The sequence below is a fragment of the Urocampus carinirostris genome, chromosome 1 (assembly GCF_059441175.1).
Source record: "Urocampus carinirostris isolate Australia breed hairy pipefish chromosome 1, RoL_Ucar_1.0, whole genome shotgun sequence".
In the NCBI taxonomy this organism is placed as follows: Eukaryota; Metazoa; Chordata; class Actinopteri; order Syngnathiformes; family Syngnathidae; genus Urocampus; species Urocampus carinirostris.
Window position 1 is genome coordinate 53,962,838 of NC_142349.1, and position 27,978 is coordinate 53,990,815.

The 27,978-nt window shown below is 38.8% G+C and overlaps 1 protein-coding gene across 4 annotated transcripts; it reads right to left on the reverse strand.

Annotated features, from left to right (window-relative positions):
• LOC148376247 (WD repeat-containing protein 37-like) lies at positions 1–27,902 on the reverse strand. 4 transcript variants are annotated; one of them, XM_088345233.1, is made up of 14 exons: positions 27,734–27,902; positions 25,301–25,500; positions 20,385–20,481; positions 18,106–18,201; positions 17,967–18,031; positions 11,087–11,222; positions 9,501–9,572; positions 9,375–9,419; positions 9,237–9,313; positions 7,809–8,043; positions 5,534–5,675; positions 4,078–4,212; positions 2,930–3,044; positions 1–722 (listed from the first exon to the last, which is right to left on the reverse strand). In XM_088345233.1, exons 2-14 carry the CDS (start codon positions 25,466–25,468, stop codon positions 591–593), a joined length of 1,515 nt encoding a protein of 504 aa, XP_088201359.1. In that variant the 5' UTR covers positions 25,469–25,500; positions 27,734–27,902; the 3' UTR covers positions 1–590. The 4 variants fall into 4 exon arrangements, with proteins under 4 accessions (XP_088201359.1, XP_088201342.1, XP_088201352.1 ...); XM_088345216.1 differs by having other exon boundaries at positions 7,809–8,046; XM_088345226.1 differs by lacking the exon at positions 27,734–27,902 and adding an exon at positions 27,447–27,597 and having other exon boundaries at positions 7,809–8,046.
• Positions 27,903–27,978: the final 76 nt, after the last annotated feature.

The window sequence follows — 27,978 nt, forward strand, 5'->3', positions numbered from 1 at the left end:
TGTCGGTCAATAGGTTTTATTGCGAGTGTAACAAAGTGACAGTAACGCTTCTACGACAACCACATGGCAACGTTTTGTTGGCTTTGACAGTCAAATTCACGCAACTATCTGACAATATTGACATCAAACCAAACAAGTGCTTGTGCTCTCATTTTCAACAACTGTAATAGGAATGATTAATAAGAGCACCGATAATACAGCAAAGCGGCCAGTTTTATGAATTGGTTCGTTACACAATTTAATCGTTATTACTGTGGCCAAATGACAAAGGTAATCTGGGGTGAATTTTGCTAAGAAAGAAAAAAATAAAAATTATATATACATCTCTATATTATATCTCATATGATACAACAGACATAGAAGTCTAAAAAGTGGCGATACACAACAAGTAAAAGATTCATTAGAAGTGCCTGCCCGTTATAATTTATTTCACGTAAACCCTTAGTTCATATCATCAGTGCTTCTTTATCGTTATCATCGAGGACGAAAAGTAAAAATTGCAGTGGAAAACAGAGGCCGCTTGCATTTCCCACACTTTAGACGCGTGAAATCCCGTGTGACCGGAGCAGCATGGTTGAAGGGGGGCAGGCTCACTTCTCCAGCAGCAGAGCAGGGATGTTGATGTTCCAACCGATGACTTGCCGGTCGAAGCCGCACGTGAACAGGTTGCACAAAGCGTTGTCTTCGCACCACGCTGAGCAACACACCATGCGTCGGTGGCCCTGCAAAATTCACACAAACACACGTGCGTTTTTCAGTCTAACGAGATACGTGCATCCTCAGGGGCATCTTCTTTATCCTCAGCGAAGAATGACTACTATTACTTATAAAGAGTTATGATTGATAGGTCAGCAATACCCTTTACTACATAAAATGATCCTATTCCTTTTTCTGTTTTGCTGTTTGAGACAAACGTAATGATATGTTTATACATGCAGTAGACCCCTGGGTTATGGCGTCCCTACTTTACAATGTTTTCACATTACGGTCCAGAATAAAATGATTTTTTCAGCCCCTGGTTACAGCGTTTTCTAACACTTTAGAACTTTACTGTGTTTTTGCGTATGACTGCAATTTGCTTGCCTCATACATCTCATAAAAACTGGTCTGCTATTGATTTTTGTGTCAACAAACTTCTGCACAGCTGACGAATATCAAAAGTGTTGTTTCAGAGTGAATAAAGGGAATTTTCAGATTTTAAAGATTTTTTTTTTTTTTTTAGAAAATAGTATAATTTACGTAAGTTCATTCCACAGAGGCGTTAGGGGTTATAACTGTTTAATATTTGTAACAATCAACAGATTCAGTGATTGACAATTGATTTCATAAAGCAATTGTGATATTGATATCTTCCTTTATGGCACTCTGTTTAAAGATGAACTGGAAATGTATTGAACTTGAACCAAGGGCACAATTAAGAGGAGAAAAAAAACCATTGCCTGATATTTTGAAACGACGCAAGAAATGTGTACACTACTAAATTTGTGCAATGATCGATCAGTTGAAAAATATTGCTGACCACGATCGCAAAACATTGGATGTTACAGGAATCAAACATGCGTCGTTGCGGCTGTAAGCACGTCAAATCCTAATCACTAGATCACCAGTGATGTAGATGACATATGAAAAGGCATTTAATTTTATCTTATTATCACACTTTTGTTTACCCTTGGTGCCGAATTTTAGAGGATGGAGAAAACAGAAAGTTGTCCTGAAAGATACAATTAAAAAGGGAAACAACTGTTTGGTATATCTGAATGAAGCATGGAACGACTTTGAAGGACATTTACTATTTAATGTATTTACATTGTACATTTTAAGTTGGTATTATTTTCATAATTAACATTGTCAATAATTGATTTTAATCATTGCCATACCTATTCCACCATGCTGGTCACTTCCAAAGCTTAGTTTGAGGTGGGAAAAAGTCAAACAATTTTATACAGATATTTAATCAAACATTAGGGGATCGTGTTACACACGAGTGTGCGCTACATACAAATATATACAACTTTTTTGATGTAAATGTTTTTACCTGGGACATTGCAGGTTCAGAAACCATTAGATGATTACACCTATTTACGAATTTAACACACCATATTATCACAACCAGAAGGAACATAAGTCTCAGATTTTCTTCAAATTGTACAGCGCGCCCTGTCGTGCAGTGGGCCCTGTGTGTCATTTAAGCAGGGGACCGAGACCAGCTTGATAGTCTTAGTGTCAACACCAAAAGTTTCCCACAAGCAGAAAAGGACACGTAACGTCACAGGAAATGCGCCCGATGTCCACAGAAGTACTCATGGATGCTAACACTGTAACATATTTAGCTATTCGAAAGTTATTGTTATCGTCTTTGTGTTTTCGTTTCATGAAATGATGTCATTTTTCCACCCAGACCAGAACTACGGTGGTGCAGAAACCTACATCAGATTATAATGAAAAGAATGGATTGTCTACGCTTGGACCAACATTTCTGCCGGGACTTTTGTTCGTTCTTTTAGAAAGTGACTCTGAACGTGACTCTAAAAGTGAGGAAAATGAACCCTTTAATGAAGATTTAGCTAAGCTGTTCTTGTCAGAAACAGGACGAGGATTTTGAGGGTTATGTCATGGATTAGCGGTTAAAAATGTGAGTGGCAACCTGTTTTGCACCGGCTCTTATTAAAAATTTGGTTTTACCCGTGTGTTTTACTTTGTAATCAATACTTATAAACTACAACGAAACTCAGTTTTGCTTCCGTTGTATGCTTATCTGAGTTTGATGCAACATGGCCGCAAGCATAGGGCTCCCGCGCCTTATCGTTGGGTGTAGTACTGAAGACAGAAATAAAACCAGCTACGGAGACGACACCTTTTTCACAATGCGCCCTATGGTCGTGAAAGTACTGTAACTATCCCCCCTCAGAAGGGATTGGATCATTCTGACCTGTCTGTTGCTGCGCGGCAGCCTGGCCAAGCGCACACCGGACATGTCGAAAAGTCGCACTTGTCGGTTGTCGTGAGGGAGAGCGATGATCCTCTGGCTGACGGACACGCTGATCCTGCACAAGCACAAAGTTGATTGAGCGATTTCACGGTGACTTAGACACTACAGGATTGATGGACTTTTTTTATGGTCAAAGTCGAGCACTTTTTAATTATACAATTTCTCCAGTACCGTTAAAAGAAAAAAAAACTGTTGCGAATAATGTAGTCTGCAGAGCCACAAATACATTTTTTCCATTTACATATGCATTTTTTCATCTTCATGTGCAGTTATTGAGACATAGGATTTTTTTAATATCACAAATATTTTGTTTTTGAGACTAATCTCTGCCCAGATAGGTAGGTGATGGGTCAAAATGACTAATAAAAAAAGACTAAATTGTAATATGTGGCCTACATTTTTAGTGGGAAACGCTACCTCAATTTTTTGCATGGCTCATAATAAAAATATATAATTGATACATAACCCTTGCAGCAATACAAATTTTATAGTGCCCTGTTAAGGGATAGTATGCACCTGTCCACTTTGGCTCGACAACGCTTCATAGGACAATGCCATACTGACTAATGCGCACTGCCATTAATGACGAGGAAAGTAGAAATGCCATGGCATAGCGAAGCCATTAGAGAGCAGTATTGGCGTTATTTTTAGGCAGACTTGTTGAGAAAGATGCTAACACTTTCAAGCATTTACACGTACTTCACCCAAAATTAAAGCTTGTTTCAATCCTTGAAAACCCAACCTTAAAGGTACATTGTGTAATATTTGACCACTAGATGGCACTGTATTGTCAAATGCGAATGGAAACCAATGCCATAGAGCACAGCGTAGCAGCAAAATGCGGCGACATTAAGTAGACTCCACTATGTAAAAGAAAACAAAAATATCTCGACCTATGATTGTTTATAAAAAATAAGATTGGTATGATACTTTAGGTATTTTTTGCGTAGTATTAAAATCGATGTTTTTTTTACTGAATATAAGTATTTTGGGCCATCAAGAGGCACTCATCACACTATCCCTTTAATATTCAGGCATTTTCAAGGATTTCAATCACCCGTACGTTCCCAGACACTAGAAGTCATCACCTGTTGACGGCGGAGTCGGTACGGATGGTGGCGATAGGCGAACGCATGTTCTTGAGGTCCCACACTTTAACCGTGCGGTCGTCGCTGCCCGATACTACGTTGTCCCCCACCGTGAAAACAGCTGATGTCACCGTGCTTTGAATGAAAAAAAACAACAACTGTATTGATATATATTCTATCAATTTGATGGACAGGACTACTCTTTTTGAAGAAGTAATTTATTCTGATTGTTTATCCTTTGAATACCCTTTTCTCATTTCATTATCTCATTGATACTGTGTTCATAAACAATACTGTGTTAAATAAACTTGTTAACACAATATTTAAAAAGTCTGGTCCCAAGTAAAAGGAAAAAAGAATGGGCGATTTGATCAAAGCTCTGCCAACTGATAGTCAGGAAACAAGCCATGGAGAGCCAGAGAGAGCGAGCCAAAGAAAGAGACAGTTATGCAGAGATCTTAGCGAAATGCAGAAGAAGGCAGAGAAGGTGTCCGGTCAAAATACAGTATGAAAAACAAATGAATTCTTCCATTATCATTTTTAAAAAAACACTATGCAGACGCTCCCCTACTTCCAAACATTTGAGTTACAAAAAACGTTTTTTTTCAGGATGTCGAAAACTATCTGGACATTGTTGTAAGTTATATTTTGAATTGTGGAGCCTTTTCCAAGTACAGGACAGTACTGTAGTGCTTCTTTCCGCCACATGGTGCTGTGAGAGCTTACCCAGCATCCACGCCGAAGAAGAAATCCAGCTTCCTTTTCCTAGTTCGTCTGTAAACATACTACTGTATGCTGTGTCTGCAGCGCGCTAAGAACTTTGAGAATCTTTATTGTTTAATATCTCGTGCATGCATTCAATATGGTTGGTGTAAAGTGTAAGGAAGAGGCGAGCCGTTTCATTTGAAATGAAAGTGGAATAAGAAAGATTGATTAGGTTGAGAAAATGGTTGGATCGCTTTTTTCGGCCACTTTCTATCACGGAGGAGGAAGTCGCCTAACTCTTGAAGCTCATCTTCCAAAAGTAAACTTAACTTTATCTATCTTAATAGACCATATTATTTTTTACTACAAAACAATACAGTTTACCTATATGAGCCTTAAACATACTTGTATAAACCTTAAACATACATTCCATACAAAATATAGCACCGAAGGAACTTACGAAAACATTTAACTTACGATCGTCCGGAACCTGTTACTAAGTAGGGCAGCGTCTGTGATTTAGATATAAATAACTCATTGCCCTTAAACAATGCAGATGTTTTAGCCTATTTTAATCCTACTTCTCATGATTTCTAACTGGTAATACCACATTTTCAACACGATGAGTTGTTTTCTAAATGCATATTGAACTGGTAGCCCACTAATCGATTACATAAAAGTAGTTCTCAGCTTTAAAGAATTGCTGAGCCCTGGTGTGCAAGGTACCAAATATGTCCGGGCAAGTACTGACTCTGTGTGTCCTTGGAAGACGTTGACAGAATGAATGGAAGGATCTCGGAAGTCCCACAGTCTGAAGGTGGTATCCCTGGATGAGGTGACCACCAAACGCTGGCTGGGATGAGTGCAGCAGTGAGTCAGCTCCTGGTCATGACCTGTGGACACAGACACACACACACAATGTCGGGTAGTCGTTATCTTGCAACTTTAGATGTTTTTGTCAGCTAAGGCCTGAATATGGTGTTAACCATAAGAAAACGTGAAGTTTCACATCGATCATACATATTTAAATGCAGATCATTTCAGATCATTTAATTTCATTTCATATTTAAAAGGTGCCCCAAAGCAATTTTAATACAGTAGTCTAAAAAGAAGTTCCTTAAATATAGGGAGAATTTCCCAAATTAATATTTAGACAAGCGTAGGCCTGAACATAGTGTAAAACTATGAGAAAACACATCTTGTGACGTTTCAGATGGATTGAACATATCTAAGAGGTGCCCCAAGGCTGATTTATCCTGGCAATATATAGAAGAAATCAAACCAGTGCTTTTAAAATGATTTTTTTGGAGAAGTGCATTTGAAATTTAGGGTTCAACACTTTTTCAGATGTTTTTTGGGAAAATCCGTGGATTGGAGTGAAACGTTTGGTGACTGGAAAGCAACGAGGAAGGCGACTGAGGTATGGCTCATCGGCCAGCCTAACCGTGAGCTAATGATGGGACATCAGATGCCATCTTTGAGGTCAGTGCTAAGTCGGTTCTTTGACTGTCGGAATTAAGAAAATGAGACAGTCCAGGAGGCAGTGAGCATGGTGGTGGAGGAGGTGTTCTTGTTTTGGGAAAGGGCCAAGATCTCCATGAAGGTCTGTCACTTTCCTGATTGCATTCAACTGTTGCTAAACTTTTGCACTCGAATACTTGGCCCAAACAACATCTGAAACTGAGTTGGAGCAAATTTAGGCATAAATACCACACAAATGTGACAAGCACGTTTCTTTTGATGTTTAACACCATATGCGAGTCTCCTCAAGTGCACCTTTTAAAAAAAAAGTCCTTTTAAAAGCACAGCTTCGATTGCTTATATTACCAGGCCAAATCGACCTTGGGTCAACTCTTAATTATGTCTAATCCATCTAAATCTTTACAAAATATGTTTTCTCACCATATTCAAGCTTTCGCTCGTCAGAATATTCATTTGGGAAATTCTCCCTTATACAGTGTCGTGAAAAAGTATTTGCCCCCTTCCAGAATTTTGTGTTTTTTGCATATTTACCACTCAAAAAGGTTTCAGATCATCAAACCAATTTTAATATCACAAAGAGACAACTCGAGGAAATACAAAATGCAGTTTTAAAATGTTGAATCTAATTAATAAGGCACAAAAAAAATCTAAACCTATCCAGCCCTATGTGAAAAAGTAATTTCCTCCTGAACATAATAGCTCTGGAAGAATTTTGGCCCACTCTTCCTTGCAAATTTATTTAAGGTCACACAGCATCTCAATTGGATGTAAATTCGGACTCTGACTTTTCCATTCCATAACCTTCATTTATTTATTTTCCATTTAGAGGTGGATTTTCTGGTGTGTTTCAGATCGTTGTCCTGCAGCATGACCCAAGAGCGCTTGAGTGTGAGGGCAGGAACTATTGGCCGTGCGTTCTCCTTCAGTATCTTTCAGTAAATTATTATTCCGTCAACCATAGCAAGTTGTCCTGGTCCTGAGGCGGAAAAGCAGCCCCTGACATCAGACTGCCACCACCATGCTTTACTGTTGACATCATGTTTTTCTTTTGTCAATCATGCAGCAGGACAACCATCTGAAACACACCAGAAAGCTCACTTCTGAATGGCTAAAAATAAATATGAATGTTCTAGAGTGGCAATGTCCGGATTTAAATCCACTTGAGATGCTGTGGTGTGACCTTAAACGGGCGGTTCACGCTAGGAAACCCTTTAATATGGCAAAGTTGAACAATTTTGCAAAGAAGAGTCAGACAAAATTCCTCCACAGCGTTATGAAAGACAATTATCATAATTGTTTCATTTCTGTCTATTAGGATTTAGGGGGCAATAACTTTTTTACAAAGGGTCGGATAGGTTTTGATTTTTGGTGCCTTAATAAATAGAATAAATTATTCGAAACTGCATTTTGTATTTCCTTGGGTTGTGTCTGTGTGATATAAAATTTGGTTTGATGTAATAAAAAAAACACAGAATCAGGAAGGTGGCAAATACTTTTTCACGGCACCGTACACGCTCGACATTTCGTGGGCGTATTTTGCTCACCAGTGAGTGAATGGACCAGCTCTGAAGTCTCTACATCATAAAGGTTGGCGGCCCGGTCCCAGGATGCTGTCACCGCCTGCTTTCCGCCCACCAGCCAGTCGGCAGCAATGACCACACCCTGGTGGCTGCGCAGCGTGGTGCTTGCTACACGCACTGACGGGCATTCCACACAGCCATCCGCTTCCCCATCAGCTTCGTCTTTGTCGGAAAAGTCAAGGTCGTCCTCGCAGGGAGGCTGCTGGTTTAAGAATGTGGAGGGAATAGGCATACAGGATAATAATGTGAAGCGAATATGACGTTATATATAGCGGCCAGATAGAGTTAAAAAAGACGATAATTAGTTACTATGCGATAATATTACAACATCTGACACTACATATTTGAGAGGTTTGAAACATTTATACTCCTCCTTTCATCATTGACAACTTGGTCGTATGTCCTTTCTACCTCCTCATAATGTAAATGAGGAACTGAAGATCTTGGCTTGTTAGAGAGATTCTTAGAACGTATGATCCTTATTGGAATATATTACAATTTTCTATAGAAGAAGTGGACCATTTGGTTGTGTCTCCTCTCTACCTCTTCATAATGAGTGCAAAGCACCAGAGAGCCCGCTACAATCAGTCGCATGGCTCAGGATGTTGTTAGTGTACATGCTTCAGCATGGCTTCTCACCTTAGCTCGTATATTAGCTAGATAGCTACTTTATTCATCCCCATAGGGATATTCACACTTCCAGCAGTATCCTTGTGTTGAAAAATAAAATAATAAAATAAAAGATATACAATACAAAAATACCCAGTATAACGTGTTGATATAGAGTATTTAAATAGTGCTACGGAAAATACACACTGTAATAAAAATGGGGTAATATGCAATGTGGGGGTGTGGTTTAATATGGGCTTTTACTCCCCCGGGTGGATTTAAAGAGCCTCATGGCATGAGAGTGAAAGGATCTCTTCAGTCTGTCCGTGGAACAAGACTGTCACAGCAGTCTGTCGCTGAAGCTGCTCGTCTGTTTGGAGATGATGCTGTGTAGTGGGTGTAATGAATTGTCCATGATTGACCGCTAGTGACAATCAGGACACCCAAGATCTTGTCATAATAGTCATTATTGAATAAAATTGCTCGATTTGTATACAAAGTCAAGCTCTAGTTTCTACCACAATATTTTTTGGTTGACTGAAGCTGTATAAAGTTATTGTAATTTCAAAAAAATTAAACTGGAAATAGAAATAAGTGAGTTTAGCGTGCACCTTTACATTCTTTCTGAACATAAGATGCAGTTAAAAATAAGGTAATTGGTACCAGTTTCCAGAAGGAGGCATTATATCAGTTATCAGTAGGACAAAACAGTTCATGTGGTTCCCTAGAAAAGGTAATTCACTGACCAACACCCAACTAAATTGAAAAATGACTATTACTTACGGTGACTTCAGCGACGGGCTGTGGCGTTGGCAGCTGCACCATGAACCTCCACACGTGAGCCGTCTGGTCTCCTGAGGCTGAGGATCATCAAAATGATTTTGAATGACTTAGGGAATACAAATAAAAATTAAAGCTTACCTGTTAGCGCAATCTGCTCAGTGGGATGAAATTTGATAGAGTTGACTGAAAAGAAGAAAAAACGTGGAGCAGGAAACATTAAGCTACCGTTTCAAAGTGCTGGTTTAAGTGCACGATTGGGATTACCTGATCCTTGGTGACCCAGATATTTAAGGAGACATTTGCCCGTCTCGATGCTCCACAGCATGGCCGTGTGGTCTAATGCAAAATTAAAAAAACAAAAAAACGGAATACCTGAAGTCATTTTGGTATTTTGCTTTAGTCACCCGTCTTTAAGAATTCCAACTAGCGCTGTGAAAATGTATTTTCTTAACCATTTTTATGTGAGTGATACAATCAGCATTAAGTGGGGCCAATTAAAAATCATAGTTTTAGTAATGAATAAAAACATCTGGAACATAACAAAAAACCTTGATATTCGTACCCACAAACAATTTTCTTCTTTAAACCTTTAAAAGTTTCAACTTATCGTTTGGTTTATAAACGCACCGCAAGCCCAATGTAAAATGTGACTGGTTGGATTTTCTGTGATAGGCATAGTTTTTGTCAGCAGAATGTCTTACTTTAGGGGGAGAATCGTCTTAGCTTAAATTATCACAAATTATTGAAATAAATTTATGTTATTCTAAATTTTATCATGTACTCATATATATATATATATAAATATTTTATTATATAGGTTATATATATCCAACATAATACATTTAATAGGAAAAGCCATCGCCATTGTTAAGAAATAATCACAATGCCTACATTGCAGTTGTCATTTGTCCATGTTTTGTCCGGTTAGAGCTACTTATTCAGTGCAAGGCTTTTATCTCAAATAGGACGAGCTAGTGCCTGCAAATTTCTGCCATTGTGACTCACTTTTTAAGGCATGCAGAAAAGGACATTAAAAAAATGCTTTCCATTAACACAAGGGCACTTTTCTTGCAAAAAAAATCATTGCAAGAACACTGAACTTATGCATGAACGATGCAAGAACCGATGTTTCCCGTGACAGGATCACAAGATTTCGGTCACCATGGCGTCCCTGCAGTCAAGCACGAAATGTCATCCCTTTTAGTATTTTAACATTTTGGCAAGCAGAGACGACTCTTCTGATGATATATTTTTACATTATGGCACTGAATTCATGTTCCAATACATCTGGTCTTGCCTGCCTTTTGTTCCTCTAGTGCAAATTAGTGTGCTTGTATTATATTGCGTGTCTCCTTGTCATGGCACTCTCGTTGTTCTGTCCATGTATGGGATTTTTTCTCGCGTCGTCTTTCATTCATGTTTTGTTCAGTGAATGAGGATTCATGTTGGAACATAATCTTCCCATGTTGTCATTCCTTACGCTTTGTTTAGTGCGAGGCAGATTGTGTTCCTCTGTATTTATTTGTTCATGTTTGGTCCATAGAGATCAAGTTAGTGTATCACTATTAGGTAGCTATGATTTGTTTAACTTCTGAAGATTCCAGGAAGCCTCGTTTTTCTATTTCCATACACTACATCAAATCGGTTGATTTTGTGTGTGAGTGCTTAAAATAAAAACATAGAAGTGGAATACACCAATGACTGCACGGTATTTTAATAAAGTGCAATATAATTGTGGTGGTATAAACGGCAATTTGTTTAATGTAGAAATAATAATAACAGTAAAGTTCATTCCAAACTAAACAGTCTGAGTGACAATTCCATCAATTGGCGATGATATGAAGATTCACCTGCAGACGCGGTCCCAAGCACGGTGGGTCCGACTCTAGTCACGCTAAGGTCCCAGATGCCGTCTCGGTGGCCCGCATACTCTCGGAGCAGTTGGCAGGTGGCGCGGGATGTGGTGGCTTTGAAACTGGACACAATCTAAGAGGCAAAAACATAGTCAACTATGATAAAACTTGAACATTTTTGTAGGTTACCTGACACAGTTCCACACACAAAGTCTTGGACTGGAAGGCATTGGCTATATCTACGAGTTTTCTTATGGATAAAAAAGAACCTAGGTTCTTGAATGCCTGCTTATTTTAATGCAGGATTTTATCTTTGTATTTTGATTTTTTTAAACGATGTGACTATTATTTGATTTGTTAAATCATTTTAGGTCTCATTATCAGCTGAAACCTCCTTTTCCCCACTCCAGGTGTGTGCAGACTTGTGTCGGAACCCTGTTAGGAGGATAGGAGGAAGCAAGGAGCAGGGAACTTTTAGAGCTGAGGCTAAAAAAGCAACGTTAATTTAAAATAAGGGGTGTAACGGATTTTCAGCACCAAAACCTTTTCTGACAAAAATGAAAAAAGTACAAGAGGCAAAAAAAAAAAGACTTCTGAAAGAACGAGGTTGCAATGACGTTTCAACTAAGGTGAGGCGAGCCTTGCGAAGCTGGCTCTTACTGGGGCAGTGTTGATGCTTGACACATCTGCTTGATTTTCATTTTGCACAAGAGATTGAAGGATATGGAGGTAAAAAGGTTTTTTTTTTACTTAAATGCCTTATTTGTTGTTTGATGAGAATTTTTACTGAAGGAAACACTTAAAAGTTGTAATTATTTATTATGTTTAGTTCAGAAGGGCAGTGCAAAACCAGTATTCAGCGTATTTTCCAGACAATAAGTCACGCCGAAGTTAAAGTGGCACCAGCCAAAAAATGCGCAATTAAAAAGGAAAAAATATATAGAAGTCGCACCGGAGTAGGAGTCGCATTTTTGGGGGTTATTATTTGATAAACCCAACACCAAAAACACGTTATCTTGAAAGGCTATTTAAAATAAAAGAGAGCAATGGACTGGATAAGTTTGTACACATACAAACGTGACATTAATGACATGCCTGTAAATCTCAATAACGACATAAAATGTTAAAAGTTATTAAATTACCTCTAGCATAAATCACATACTAACCAAACTATCATTTTCACTCACTATATACAATGACTTTCTCATCGTCTGTATCACTTTCACGGTAAACAATCCACCGCTTTAGTCTTTCGGTTCTACATCACTTAGGTCAGACTAGAGGTAAGATCGGGCCCAAAAAAAGCACCCGAGCCCGACGCAGGCCCGAGGGGTATTAAACCCGACCCGGACCGAGCCCGACTAATTAACTGGATTTGCTGGCCCGGCCCGAGGGGGCCCGAAATTACATATTTTATTTATAAAGAGGGGTGATTTATGATAACAAATTAAACTCTGCCTTTTGTTACAACATCTAGGCCTAAGTTAAATAAAACTGTATAAACATTTACATCTTTTATATTTCTGTGTCTGCACTGCAGATGTTACATTAAGCGACAATCTGTCATTGACGGTTTTTTTTTTTTGAGGTAGCGAAAACATTTAAGGGCGTCCGTCATTTTGACGACTTGATCATTGGGCCATAATCCACAGCAGCAGTAGTAGTACGTCCTTAAGATTTTAGCGCGGCACTATCATTGAGGGGGTGTTGACGTGTTGTGCCCTTTTCCGACTCCTATGCAAATCCCCCCCCCCCCCCCCTGATCGTATTCTATATAAAACGCTTATTAAAACAATAAAGCGAGCTAATTATAATAATTGGGAGATCCTAGTCTATATAACGCGTTTATTTAAACAATAAAGCGTGATTTTATTCTGCAAATTGCGTTTTTTAACGCGGATGAAAATGTCACCAACGTCAATGTACACTTCCGACAAAAGCGATCGTATTCTATATAAAACGCTTATTAAAACTCTTACCAGAGTGCGTTTTCCTCGTCAGTTCTCCTCTCTTGAGTTTATCCTTAACTTCTTGTTGGTCCGACTCCATATCGGGGATACCAGGCCAAAATCACGCGAATTTGCGGAGGGGAAGATTATTAAGAGGACAGCATTCACGTCACGTCACGTGCACAGAGCATGCTCTGGCTCCGTTAAAAGCAATTACAGCTCCTTCTCCGTTTTATCCAAATTATTTATTTTATAACAAGTATTCCTTGGTCTAGTATCCATACATAGTTTAAGTATATATTTTTAATGAACATATATTTATAAATATTAATTAATTTAAAAAAAAAAAAAAAAAAAAAAAAAAAAAAAAAAAGCAGGACCGAACCCGACCCGACCCGACCGTATGACTGACATTTCAGGCCCGACCCGGCCCGAAATTGCCTCGGGTTCGGGTTCGGGCTCGGGCCATGAATCTTGGCTCTAGGTCAGACTCATCGTTACCACCGCTTTCTGCTTTTCACTATTTTCAGCTTGTAATCTCTAGAATATGATTATCCTTTTCGGTGCTTGTTGAGTCGTTTTTATAATTTAGAAATTACTTTTGAGCAAGTTCAAAATATTTACAGTACTTTGGCGAAATGATGCCTTATCTTCTGAACGTTCGTGTCCTGATTATCGGTAATAAGAAAGGGTTTGCCAAGGAAATATTTTCAACTTGCTCAAATGTGATTACCATAAAAGGTGCAAATTCTCTGTGGTTTACTGTTGTATTACATTTGCCCCAAATATGAGAAACAAAGTCATTCTAGTGGCGTTTGCGTCGGTGACATGTGCCAATTGGGGACGCATTTATCAGCACAATACGCCGAGGTTGACATTATCAACACAGGCCTAGACCGCGCTCTTACAGTTTAGTGTGAAAATTACATGTGAAGTGGTATACCCGGTAATAATGTGTCGATTTCACAGATAAATCCCCCCAGAGTATAGGTCACACCCCCAGCCAAACTATGAAAAAAAAACTGTCATTTATGGTATGGAAAAGAAAGTAATTGCTTTACTTTGTTTCTAGGTGGCGGTTTTAATTTTTGTTTTTTGGTCAAGCGTTTCCCTTTTGGGGTTTTGGTTTCGGCCCCAAATTTTCATTTTGGTGCATCCCTATTTGGGATTGAATAATTAATGGCTTTAACAAAAACTATAAACAAAGGTCTTTTTCGTGTGAAAACCTTGAAGGACGATCTGAAATGGACACAATCAAAATGTTGGTGGGCACAGCAAGATTAAAGGGGAGGGACACCCGGAAAAATGTTGTTTGTTATCCTCATGAAGAAATACTGACTTTAAAGATGGGAATGATACAAACAGGACGCTGGGCGGGCTTTGGACACAAGCCGCTAAATAACTTCCAGCTGAAAGAGAGTGTGAGCATGTCACAAACGCAACAGTTTGGTCGAAAACATTTGCAATGACGATGATCGGCGAAGCTGTGGGATGGAAGCGATGGAAGGAGAATGCCAATGAATGCAAAAGGACTTGTGTTGCAGTTATAAAAAAGGATACTAGTGTTATAAGAATAGGAGTGAGCAACATGGGAAAAAGGTCATATCCAGATCTTTTTAAAAAAAAATTATGGTCTCCATTCTAGCATGTTTCTTTGGGACTCTTTTCGCTACTAGTTAGCAGATTTATGACCAGTTATCTTTTATACTTTACTAAAAAAACATTTATTTATTTCTAGGCAGGGCTTAGTTTAAAAAGTACAACTTTTGTATGTCAAAAATTGCTTGTTTTAACATAAGGCATTAATGCAAAGACATTAGCATTAGCTGCTAAATTAATGAGCATCAACTCCTTAAGTGAACCAAGTGGTGAAAGCTAGGGTGACAGTTTTTTGTTACCGCAGCAAGCAACCGTGTTATCAGCTGTCTCGACATTATTAGTTACAATGTGTTATACTGGATTTGGATGGTAAATAATTTTGTATTAACTGTTAAACTAGTCTCTAAAACCAAACTATCCAGCTAAGTGATGCTATTCACTCATGCAGGTAGCAGCTGTTTTGGCAGCTGTTTCTAAAATGCTCGCATTAATAATCAGGGGGCATGACACTGGAATTAGCTGCTATTTTTTTGTGTTAAACACTAAAGTAAAGCTCACGGTTACAGCAAAGTTAGAGAATTTTTTCCTCACACTGGGGTTTTGAGTTTTTCCTTGCTTTTCCTTTCCTTTTTGTGATTAAGGGCTATATAAATAAATGTGACTTGACTTAAGTGATGGTATATGCTAATGCAGCTAACAGCTCTGTTGACAACCAGCTTCACAATACTAGCATTATAAGTAAAGGTGTGTGACACTGGAATTAGCAGAAAGACTATTTTACGTCAACTACTAAAGTGAAGCTAATGGCAAAAGAAAAGCTAGTCACCTAAGCGATGCTAATTACAAATGCAAGTGAAGGCTGCGTTAGCTGCGGTTTTCACAATGCTAGCATTAGTAGTTAGGGTACATGACACTGGAGTTAGCTTCAAATTTATTTAAATTAACTGCTAAAGTGAAGCTAATCAGCTAAAGTGAAGTTATCTACCTAAGTGCTGTTATTAGTTAATGGGCCTCAATCAGCAGTGTTATCAATTGTTAACAAATTTGTTGCATTAGTAGTTAGGGTACTGGAAATAGCCGCAAAGGGAAATTCTTTAAACAGCTAAAGTGAAGCTAACAGTTAAAGCAAAACTACTACCCAAGTGATGATATTCACTAATGCATCTAGCAGCATTGTTAGGCGTCCTTTCCACATTGCTAGCAATAGTAGTTTGTGTGCGTGGCACTGGAATTAGCTGCTAAATTAATAGGTATCAATTGCGAAAGTGAAGCTCACGGTTAAAGCGAAGTTATCACCTGTCCTAAGTGATAGTATTTGCTAACGTGGCCATCAGCTGTGTTAGCAGTCATTTCCACAATGTTAGCATTAGTAGTTTGAGTGTGTAACACTGGAATTAGTTGCTAAAGTAATTTGCATCAACTGCCAAAATGAATGTTGTGATAAAAGCGAAGTTAGTCACGTATTTGCTGATATGGCTAGCGGCTGTGATAGAAACTGTTTTCACAATGCTAGCATTAGTTGTTAGGGTGTGTGACACAGGAATTAGCTTCTAAATTCTTTACATTAACTGCCAAAGGGAAGCTAGTGGCTAAAGTGAAACATTCGCAAAAATATATCCTAAATCTGGCCAAGGACTGCATGTCCAATATTTTTTTTTTATTTTCTCCGATCATGATTTTGATCGAATATTGTCACATCGCCCACCCCTATGATTTAGTGTATCAAAAACTAATTAAAGAATTTCAGATATCACATTTCAGATTACTGAGTTAAGATAGAGGATGTTAGATTGGACAATTTTGTAAAAAGACATTAGAACTGAGAATACAAAGAAATTATCAAGGATTATCATGGTATTACATTAACAAATTTGGATCAGCATGAGAAAAAGTAACTATTTTATTGATTAGTGAAATAAGATAAGGAACAATCGGTGATATTGAAGACAGTCCTACATTTGAATGACCAAGCCTCTAGGGGAGGGCGAGTAGCGCCCCCTGCTGGGCTGCTCTCGCATGAAGCAGGTTGGTTGATGCGTGTTTGGGGAGAAAGGTTGAGAGGGACAAACAGAACAAGTCAAATTACCCAAGAGTCTCCACCCCACAACTCCCAGCCGAAGTTGCGGGCGCCGCCAATGATGGGCGCGTGGCAAGAGTTTGAGCGCGGCTAGCCGAAGCCGCGAAGAAAAACGACAAAAAAGGACAAAGGCAGTACAGGTGCTCTTCAACGTGACAAAATCACAAGACTACTGAGATGCACGAATGCTAGCTGAGAATGCTGACGACCCCATCGTTATAAATTTGTCAATGTTGGTAAACTCCAAGAAAAAAAACACATCCATATATTACACATTTTGTATGTGATATTAGTCACAAAATGACTTAAAAGGGGAACAATTAAAGCAAAAGAACTAGACAAAAAGAAAAATATAAACAAAAGAAAAAAGAAAAGAAAAAAAGAGGAAAAAAAGAAGAAAAAGACCCAAGTCGGCAGCTACCGGCTATCGGCATCCTCACATTCTGATTGGCTGAGAACAAGAGCTGTCGGATCTATTAATAAGCAGTTTTCTATCCTTCTACATCACAAGTGTCAAACAGGCAGCCCGTAGTCCAGATCAGGCCCGCTAAGGGATTGAATCCGGCCCGCGAGACAACAAACAGAGAAGCGCAAGAGAAAAACAAGCTGCAGGTTGAAATATGTCAACTTGATGTTGCCAAAGCCAGGTGCCTCTCACAAAGACACTCTACTTGTATTTCTCTCTCTCTCTCTCTCTCTCTCTCTCTCTCTCTCTCTCTCTCTTTCTCTTCCACCCCTTTTCCCCCACTCTGTCTCTTTCACTCTCTGTGCCTCTCCTTTTCTCTTCCTTTGTTGCTCTTTGTCTCTTTCACTCTCTGTGTCTCTCTTTTTCTCTTCCTTGGTGGCTCTTTGTTTCTCTTCTCTTTCTCTCTTCATACCCTTCACGCTTTCTTTTCTCTCCTTCTGTCTTTCTACTCCTCTTTGGATTTCTTTCTTTTCCCCCTCTCCCATGACTTTTTATCTCTTGTTTCTTACGCTCTCTCCCTCTCTCTCTTTTTCTTTCTTTGTCCCGCCCTCTCTCCTTTTCCCTCTTTTTCTTTTCTCTTTAATCTACTAGTCCGGCCCCCGAAAGAATGTTTGTTCTATCGTGTGGCCGCCCGAGTTAAAATGAGTTTGACATCCCTGTTCTACATACAACAATTTTGCCACCTCAGAACGGATCAATGTCATATCCCAGGGGTCAACTGTAATCACGGTCCCACTAGCCCCCCCCACTAGTTGGATAAAACTGTTACATGCAATGAAGGGGTACCTTGCTGGTGGAGGCCTTGTAGGTTGTCTTGAGTTTCTGGGATAGCTGGCTGGTACTGTGGCTTGCTGTATAAACCACAAAAGAGCATTTAAACTAAATCAACTCAGAAAAAAAAAATATGTTTCTTTAAGCGACTCACTCTTTGTTTTCAGTGCTCCTTTGGTCAGGTCCGCCCCCTCCACCGTCTGGCCGTCGGCGGCCAAGCGCTCGTTCAAGGTGTCTATCTCTCGTCGAACTGTCCATCAAAAAAAAAAAGTTACATGCAGGAAATTTTCTCTAAATATTCTATTTTAAATGTTGGTTTAAGAAATAGGCTAGGCATCATCATATTCACAAACCGCATGTGTCACACCGTGACATTTTGTCAACTGTGCCATTTTCTCAATGGACGGAGAATTTTTGTACAGACACCACCGAAAAATTCAGTATTTAAATAAGGCTAGGTTTAGTTTAGGTCATAATTGGGTTTAAGTCAAGTCAAGTCACATTTATTTGTATAGCCCTTAATCACAAACATTTTTCAAAGGACTGCACAGGATTACAATAACACCATCGCCTGATCTGAAACCAACATGCGGGCAAGGAAAAACTCAAAACTTCAGTGTGAGGAAAAAAGAAACCTTGAGAAGGGGCCTCACAAGTGGTAATCCCCCTTGCAGGATAACCAGGGTGGAATAGATTTAGCAATGGGTCAAAGTACACAAACATAGTGAACATAAATAAAAGAAAGCAATCGGTAAGTTGCAGGAACAATTGATTCTCTCCAAAATGACATTAAATCAGTTTTTCTTTGGTCCGAACAGTGGCAACTGCAACTATCATCTCATAAATGCTTAGCACAGTCGTTTTTCCATGGTTCTGTTCCGCTGTATAACATTAATGATCATGATTTGCATGTTGTTACTGAACATAAGGATCTGGGTGTCACTCTTACTTCAAACCTAAAGTTTATCACGCATATCGCCAAAATTACCAACAAAGCCAATAACATAGCATCAAACATTTACAGACACTTTTACAACAAGAACCCAGCATTCTTAGTTTGAATGTTTTGCGTTTATGTTAGACCCGGGTTAGAATATAATAGCGTTGTGTGGAACCCTTACTTACTCAAGGACATTAACCTACTGGAAGGAGTTCAACGTCGGTATACGAAGCGGATACCTGGGATGCACAACTTGTCATATCCGGAAAGACTACAAAGACTGAACTTGGACTTTTTGGAGCTCCGCAGAATTCAATTTGATTTAATTTTTGTGTTCAAAGTACTGCATGGAATGATCGATGTGCCTTTTGATCAATTTTTTGAGTTATGTCGTGTTGATGGTTTACGTGGTCACAGATATAAGTTACGGGTGCCTAGACCTACCAGCAACTTGCATGGAAACTTTATTTCTTTCAGGATACCAAAAATTTGGAATTTTTTGCCTGACCGGGTTATTAGTGCAAATACGGTGCAAACCTTTAAGCAAAGGTTGGCAGAAATAGATTTGTCAAATTTTCTTAGGGGAGGAGGCGTAAGGTGACCATATTTGGCCATGCTCACTCTCAGCATTAGTTTTTTTTTGTGTCATGTTTTGATTAATGTATCCAACAATACCTTCAATAAAGATTTCATTTCATATACATTTCATTTCATAATATGTTGAAATTTGTCCAGAAAGTGCATGACAGCAACGACGCCTCAAGTCTATAAAATAGTCCAAAAAGTCCATAACAGCAACGATGCAGCTTCCCATCTCTGCCGGCTGGTCGATGCAGGCGTTGACATGCTTTAGGTCCGGACGCTAGTTTAGTTTGTGATAAGGTTAGGTTGATATCAATTTTAGCTTAGGTTAGGTTTAGTTGTTTTTTATTTAGGTTTGGTTTAAGTCTAGATTAGGTTTAGCTTAATTTTAGTTTGGATTGTATTTGGATTTTGTTTGGGTCCATGTTAAGTTTAGTTCGGGTTTATCTGAAGTGTATCTAAGGTTTATCTTGGGTTTATCTTAAGTTTAGCTCTAGTAAGGTTGGGTAAGGGTTTATTTTAAATCTAGCGGGTGGTAAGGTTTAGTTTGGGTTTAGCTTGCTTTTTACTTATGTATATCTTGGGTTTGCTTAAATTTAGCTTCCCTCAACATAAGTTCTTCCAGTACAAAAACGAACGGTGATTCTTCTGAATAGATATGAGGCATACAAAGCACATTTCTATCTTATAGCGAAGTACCCCGAATGCATATATTTATGGTGTTGTAAGGGTTTATCAAAAATCTGAATATTAGAGTACTCAGGTTTTGTTATGCATTTACATGGACTTCAAAATACAAATTCAGATGGTTGAAGATGGCTTAGAAATGCAATGATGTAGTCATTAAAAAAAAAATAATAATTTTGAGCCTTGGGCACAAAACCAGGGAATATCACAGAGCAGAGTCTTACGTTCAAGGTTCTCGATGTAAAGGTTCTCAAACTCTCTCTCGATTTGACTGAACAGGTCCACCAGATTGCTCCTTACAGACACAGGCAGCTTGGAGTCCTGCAGAAGAAGTTAAACTGTCACAGACCTCATATTGCACTTTGTAAATTGGACGACTTCAGCAATTTGTATTTAACTACATGAAGAGGAATAGGGTAAGGATTATTTATTAACCGTTGGTTTCAGAAAAAGGGACTCGGATGGAATCTGAGCTGAAACACCCCCATAACTCTTCCATACCAGTAATCAATCTAAAACGGAAGGAACGGCGTGGTGAAGAGAAAATCACAGAAGAGTTCACGGCAACGAACTAAAGACATGTCCGACCGCAGCGTACTCTAAAAAGGTTTACGGAGGTCAGGGAATACAAGAAACTAATTTTAAAACAGGAAACAGTTACAATCTGCCTAAAAATATAGAAACACTCAAGGATGTAAATACAAAATACAACTCTATGGGGTAGTTTGAACTATGAACTTGAACTCACCTCTGTCCTGAACAAAAATTCCAGATTATCACACGACTGGAACCAACACATAAAAAATTGAGTTGTGAGTTATGAAAATTGAGATTTAAAAACGATATGAATGACTTTCTTATACATAACCACAAACATTAACATTATCATGTTAATGCCTACACTCTAACTGACCTCTTTTCCAACATATTTTGCATTTTCTATATTTTAATTTAGTTAAATTGAGTGAGTGTGCCTGGATTATATTTACCGGTATTGTCGTCATTACACTCTGGTTGCTCTGCACATGTGTGGGAATGTTTTTGTCTCATCTTCCTTTATTGTAGTGTTCTGTTAGAGCTGGTTGGAACGATATGTAGTAATTCTATCGACGCCTGAGTATGTTCCCAGTGTCTTCTTTCTTTGGTGTTTTTTCAGTTACAACCAGTTGTTGTTTAACATATTCCGTCATAATTTCATGTTTTGTTTAGTGCGATCATTGTATTACAACATATTGTGCGTTTTCCTCCTTTAACATATACTGCAACTAAATTAATTCATATATACATACATAAACATACATACATACATTCTATATATCATATACTACACATTTGTATTCTATATTTAACTATAAATATTATTATATCGATTACACATATTTTATACAACACATTTATTTTACAGGAAAAACCAGCGCCACAATGGCCAATAGAAAATAATCATTAATGTCTATCATGCTGCTGTTTCTTTCATGTTTTTGTTCAGTAACTATTTCAAAATATCCTGTGTTGTCTTTCTTTCATGCTCTGTTAGAGTTGGTTGATTTACCTGCATTGGATTTCATGGTCTTGTCACAGCACCCCAATTGTTCTTTCAATGTGTGGGACTGTTTCTTGGCTCGTCTTTTTGAAGTTTTGTTCTATCGGAGTTTGTTAGTGTTAGAACAATATGTAGTTCTATCCATGTGTGATTAGGTTCCCTGTATCCCCTTTCTTTCAGGTTTTGTACATTGACAACCAGTTGGTATTACAACATACGCCACGATGTGTTCAGTCGATGCTAGTTTGTGTTCCAACATATCTGGTGTTTCCTTTCATGTTTTGTTCATTTAGATCTAGTTAGAGTCAACAGTCATGGAAGAGCAGAATACATTTTTTACTTGCCTTTTTTAAAAAATAATCAAATATTTAGGGTTTTCAAATGTGACCAATGGCTTCGCCAGCCCAACTCATTGCTGCTGTGCTTACAGAACTAGTGGCGATGGGTTGGTCATGCGATGCCAGCCCAGATTAATTATTATATTCTGACATGAGTGTAGACATGTAATAAGTGTGCTGCTGCTGCGTGTGCACCTGCAGATGAGCGCATTACACCTGTAAGTCGCTTAAGTGTTCCAGATGCCTATCTCGCATCTCTGCCTTGTTTTCAAAAGTGCAACCTTTTATAACAGGAAAAATGTAGCTGCAGAAGAAAAACTCTTGAGCTTAAGATAAAACCTTGATGCTGTTCAGGTGAAAAAAAATGCATATGTTGGTCAAGGAATTAAGAAGTAATATTTTGAGCTGAAATTACAGACGCTCCCCTACCTACGAACATTCAAAATACGAACAATGGTAAATACGAACAGTGTTTTTCGGGATGCCCAAAACATATCCGCACATTGCTCTAAGTTAGATTTGGTATTGTGCGCCTTTTCACGAGTATAGTTCAGTACTGTAGTGCTTCTATCCGCCGCTACCGGCGTGTGGCGCTCTGAGAGCTCGCCCAGAATCCACCCCGAAGAAGAAATCCGGTTTCCTTTTCTCAGTTCGTCATACTGTACTGTATATACAACGTGCTACGAGCGTCCACTTTTTGAATATTGAACCTATCCAAATATGGTCGGTAAAATTCGAAATGCTTCTACAGATAGTGAAAGTGGAAAAAAGAGGCGAGCCATTTCGTTCGAGGTGAAAGTGGCGATAATAAGGAAGATTGCATCGGGAGTGAAAATGGTGAAAGTAGCACGTGAGTTCAACATGAATCGTTCGACCATCGGTACCATCTACAAACAGAGAGATCGCATAATGCAGCACGTGAAAGATGATGTGCCGATGCAATCGACCTTCATTTGCAAGAGAAGAGGGAGAGTCTTAGATGATATGGAGAAACTTCTCACCAATTGGCTCAAAGATCAGCAGCAGCGGTGCATTCCCCTGACCTTTCTGCTCATTCGGGAGAAGGCCATGTCGATCTTTGAGGATCTCAAGGCCAGGGCTGGGGAATGCGCTGCCGAACAAACGTTTTCTGCCAGCCACGGGTGGTTTTCCCGTTTCAAAAAGAGGGCTAATCTCCACCACGTGTCCGAAGATGCAGAATCCGCGGACAAGGAGGCTGCCGAACGATTCCCCCAAGCGTTGGCTGAATTAATCGAGGAGGGTGGCTATTCGGCTAAGCAGGTCTTTAATGTCGACGAAACAGGTCTTTTTTGGAAGAAAATGCCAGACAAAACCTACATTAGCCGTGAGGAGAAGACAATGCCTGGATATAAAGCAGCTGAAGACCGCTTAACATTAATGCTTGGGGCGAATGCTGACGGGAGCTACAAGCTGAAGCCGCTGCTAGTTTACCGCGAAGCTAACCCTCGAGCCTTGAAGAACGTCACGAAAAGTTCTCTCCCCGTGATATGGATGTCAAATAACAAGGCGTGGGTGACACTTGCTGTATTTGAAGAGTGGTTCTTCCACCATTTCATCCCAGAAGTTAAGTTGTATTGCCGGGAGAATGGAATTCCATTCAAGATCCTGCTGGTGCTGGACAATGCTCCTGGCCACCCCCCGCACTTGGATGATTTTCATCCTGACGTCAAAGTTGCATACCTGCCACCAAATACAAGTTCACTTCTGCAGCCGATGGACCAGGGGGTTATTGCCAATTTCAAGAAATATTACACCCGGCGGATGTACAGGATGGCCTTTAAAGCAGTGGATTCTGACACCGAGATGACCTTGCGGAGCTACTGGAAGTCGTACAACATCTTCAACTGCATCAAAAACGTTGAATCTTCGTGGCGTGAAGTTACCGAGGTAAACCTCAACGCCGTTTGGAGGTCTTTATGCCCTCAGTTCGTCAAGGACCTACGTGGCTTTGATCAAGAGGACATCAATAAGGACATTCTCAGCACTCTTGTTGGACTAAGTGAGGAACTCGAGCTTGAGTTGGAGGAGGAGGACTTCGAAGAATTGCTTGATTCTCATGGGAAGGAATTGAGTAACCAAGACCTCATGGAGTTGGCGGCTCAGCAATGTGTCGAGGAGGATGAGGACGACGAAGACGAAACGCCTGTACCCATGAAGAAGTTCGACACGAAACTCTTGTCCGAGGGGTTTTCGCTCATAGATAGAGCCATCGCACTCTTCGAGCAGCAAGACCCAAATACTGAACGTTGCACTAAGGTTGCAAATCAAATGAATGATGCCGTACAGTGCTACCGCATCATTTATGACGAGAAGAAAAAAAGTGCGCCACTTGCCCACAAACCCTCCAAGGGATACTACTTGGTCAAGCCTACCAAACTTTAGTTTTGATTTGAGTAGTTGCAAAAAGAGAACATGAATTTTTTTTTTTCATTCATTTGTCCAAACTCCTCCGCTAAATCAAATCTTATTTTACAAAACAAATTGTTCAAACAAGTTGCAAAATACGAATTAATATTTAAATTCATAAATATTGCAGATACATTTGCTTGTTTTAGGTATTTTTCATTATATATATAAATATTAATATTTCAGTAGAAACTCATTAAAAAAAGTTATAATCTTAATAATAATTAAATATTTTTAAATTACAATGATTCGTAAATGTATTCGTACTTAACAAAAAGTAATTAATATTGGAGCTAAAAGTTGCTTATTTAAGGTATTATTTCTTACATAAATATATATATATAAACTTAAGATAAAAAATATTGTAATTATAGTCGTAATATTAAATTAATAAATCACAAGTGTCCTCATATAATTTTCTTATTTTACATTCGAACAAAACAAAAGAACTTTGATATTGTTCATATTAAAGTTCCAATGGTAGATCATGTTAATAATTTCTGCTCAATTTATTTTACTAAGAGTGAGTCTTAAAAATATACTTGAGGAATACACATAAAAATATAAAAGTTTAAAATATTTATTATATACATAAAACTTTCTAGAGTTTATACATTAAGAGTATTGTTATCCTTGGCTTCAATCTGTCATTTTTTTTTTGATTATCAACTTTTCCATGTGATGTCTAGTGCAACAAATTTGAAAAATAAAAACCAAGACATCACTTTCAATATTATTGGGTGGACATTGTGCTGGACTTGTTTTTTTTTTTAAAGTAAAAAAAAGGTTTCTTTGTAAGGTCATACTGAGTATAGTGTTTTTTATCCCTGTGCACCTGTGTGTCCAAGGCCATGTCCCTCTGCAGGAAGCCGGATCGGTCCTGTTCCGTGCTGTTGGTCCTGCGTATGGACAGACTGTGCGACTTTCTCTTTTGCTTGGCTTGCCGGATCGCAGCAGACCCAGTGCCGCTGGTGCCGCTGCCCGGCCCACTCTCCACCGGCATCCCTTCTGCTTGCTGAAGGCCTCAGTGGCAGTCTAACAAACAAAGACAACATTGAAATCATAGATATACATTTGATTACTTCGCTGAGATGAATCAAGTCTGTTCTCGTCTATCCTCCCCAAAATATAAATACTACGTTTTCCGCACTTTAAGGTGTACCGGATTCAGTTTCCCTTAGACTTTGATGAGCCTGGTGAGTTGACATTTTAGGGCGGTCCATGGGAATGGTTTTCTACCTTCATGAATTCAATCACATCAGTCTGGTGCATTTTTAGGGCAAAACCAAGAAGCTAGATTTATGATCAACAAGCATAATGGCTTGGCGCTATTGACACATATAAAATGCTGGTCTGTGTTTGGTTTGCGTCACTGCATCATGTAAATGGCTATATGCTATTGGCTGAACTACCTTCCACTCTGCCTTATTGTGTAAATTATCTTTGTTTTTTTTATCCTTTCAGTTAAATGTGAAATTGGAGTGCCACGTCCAATTTCGTTGTCACGACATGTTCAACCCATTTTGTAACAATGATAATAAAAGGTATATTCTATTCTATTTATTTTGTTCAGTTTAGACTCTTAAGACATTGTGAGTCAGTGATACAACATGTACTTTTTATTTAATATATTTGTTCCAAAACTTGCAGTAAAGCTAAAGGGAGAATAAAAACACGATTGCTATGAGAACAAAGCTAGCAATTATCAAGAAATACGAAGTCCAAATGTCACTAAGTTGCACAACTTCAACCAATTGATCGGCACTGTGATTAAAAGCAGGCAAGGAAATCTTCTGAAGGCATGACAATTCTTGCAAATGGAAGTTTTAAAAACAGTTTTAATCTGAATCCGCCGTATTCTACCCTCTCCACATCCACCCGCTAATCCACTGCACCAGCTCATGTCACACCCAAAGGTAAACACATATTTTTATTTTACTTTAATTTTTATTTTATGTCATCATATATAGATTATAAATAGTAATTACCAAACACAATTTTGTCATTTAAATATTTTAAGTTGAGGCACTTAGGGTAAAGAATGCGTTAACTGCCATTAGTTTCTAGCCCCTGCCAAATGTGAATTTCACTTTGCGATCCCCATCTCAGAATGGATTCATGTTGTGTCCTGGGAGTTTACTGAATTGCATTTATAAAATGCATCGCAAATTATGAAATACGCCAATATCTTTTACATTTGGAAAACTGCCTTAGAAAAATGTGAACCTTATATCAATTCAAAAGGGTTTGCACACCTTCGTCATTCCCATATTTGAATGAAAAGTAACTTTGGTATAGTTTGTATTTCTGCTTAGTATCCAATTTTATTTGTTTTACTGAATCAAAGTTTTTTTTATACCACTAGGAGGCACTAAATAACCCCTTTAACGCCCCTTTAAGGACGATCAGGGCCAATTTTCCCAGTACAATAAAAAGAAAGTCCGGTTTGAATAATGCATTTCACAGATCCACGAATACACTATTTGCATATGCATTTTTAACCTTCGAGTGTCAAGACTCATGATTTCAAGAACTTAAGCAATTGCAAATACATTTTATTGAGACAAACGTATCCCAAGATTGGTGTTGGGTAAAACGCCAGTATTATGTAGCATACATTTCCAGTTGGAGGAAGCTCTTCACAATTTACTACTGGGAGACCCTACCTTATTTTATTTTGCATACTATAATACACGCTCTGTACATGTCCTAGCAATTAAACACATTCCGTAGTGACCCGTTTAGATGTAACAAGCACTGTCCTTAAGGATGCAACCCGTACGGGGCGATGGCGCGTTATAGGACAATGCCTGACAAACTAACGCCAGCTGCGTTTGATCACGAAGGGAAAAAAAGACAATGGCAAGGCAAAGCCACCAGAGAACGGGCTTTGCATAGATTTTATGCCGATTAGTTAAAGATATGACAACAATTTCATACATTTGCAAGCACTTTACCCACATTTCAATCCTTTCAAATACCTTAAATTCCAAGCATTTTCAAAGATTGTGCACCCGTACGACCTCTGACTCTGCGACACAGACGGCTACTAAAATTAGGGACAAAAGTTGACTGCAAACGAGGATATACTGCTTATTCGAGGGCGTTTGAAACATCTATTAAACAATGAGGGGAAAAAAACATTTAAGCAGCGAATGCGGACAAGCTCTATCGTGACGTAAACGCCGTAAGCTAAGTGCGTCGACGTTAGCTAGTGCTAACAAGATAACGGTAAAATAAAGGTTGATGAACATCGTTTAGAACTCACCAAGGAGACAAAAGTCTACAAGCAAGACGAAAAGCTCCAGGACATATTGACGAATGCGGGCAAGAACTGCATCTGCGGGCCGGGTGTTTATTTTGTCCACAAAAATGAAGCAGGCGAAGTCCCGACACTTGATATACGTCGTGATAGGAGAGCAACTTTTTCCGGTTCAGGAAAGGGTTTTTCAAAGTAAAAGACCCTTTAAACATGAAGTGTGTAATTTCAGTGATCATTCCAATAGTTGATAT

Coding starts and splice junctions, on each gene's coding strand:
- LOC148376247 (XM_088345216.1), bottom strand. CDS start 25,468: ATGCCGGTGGAGAGTGGGCCGGGCAGCGGCACCAGCGGCACTGGGTCT. Junction 18,202..20,384: donor TTACATCGAGAACCTTGAAC/GTAAGACTCTGC, acceptor TTTGATGGACAG/TTCGACGAGAGATAGACACC. Junction 9,420..9,500: donor TCTGGGTCACCAAGGATCAG/GTAATCCCAATC, acceptor TCTTCTTTTCAG/TCAACTCTATCAAATTTCAT.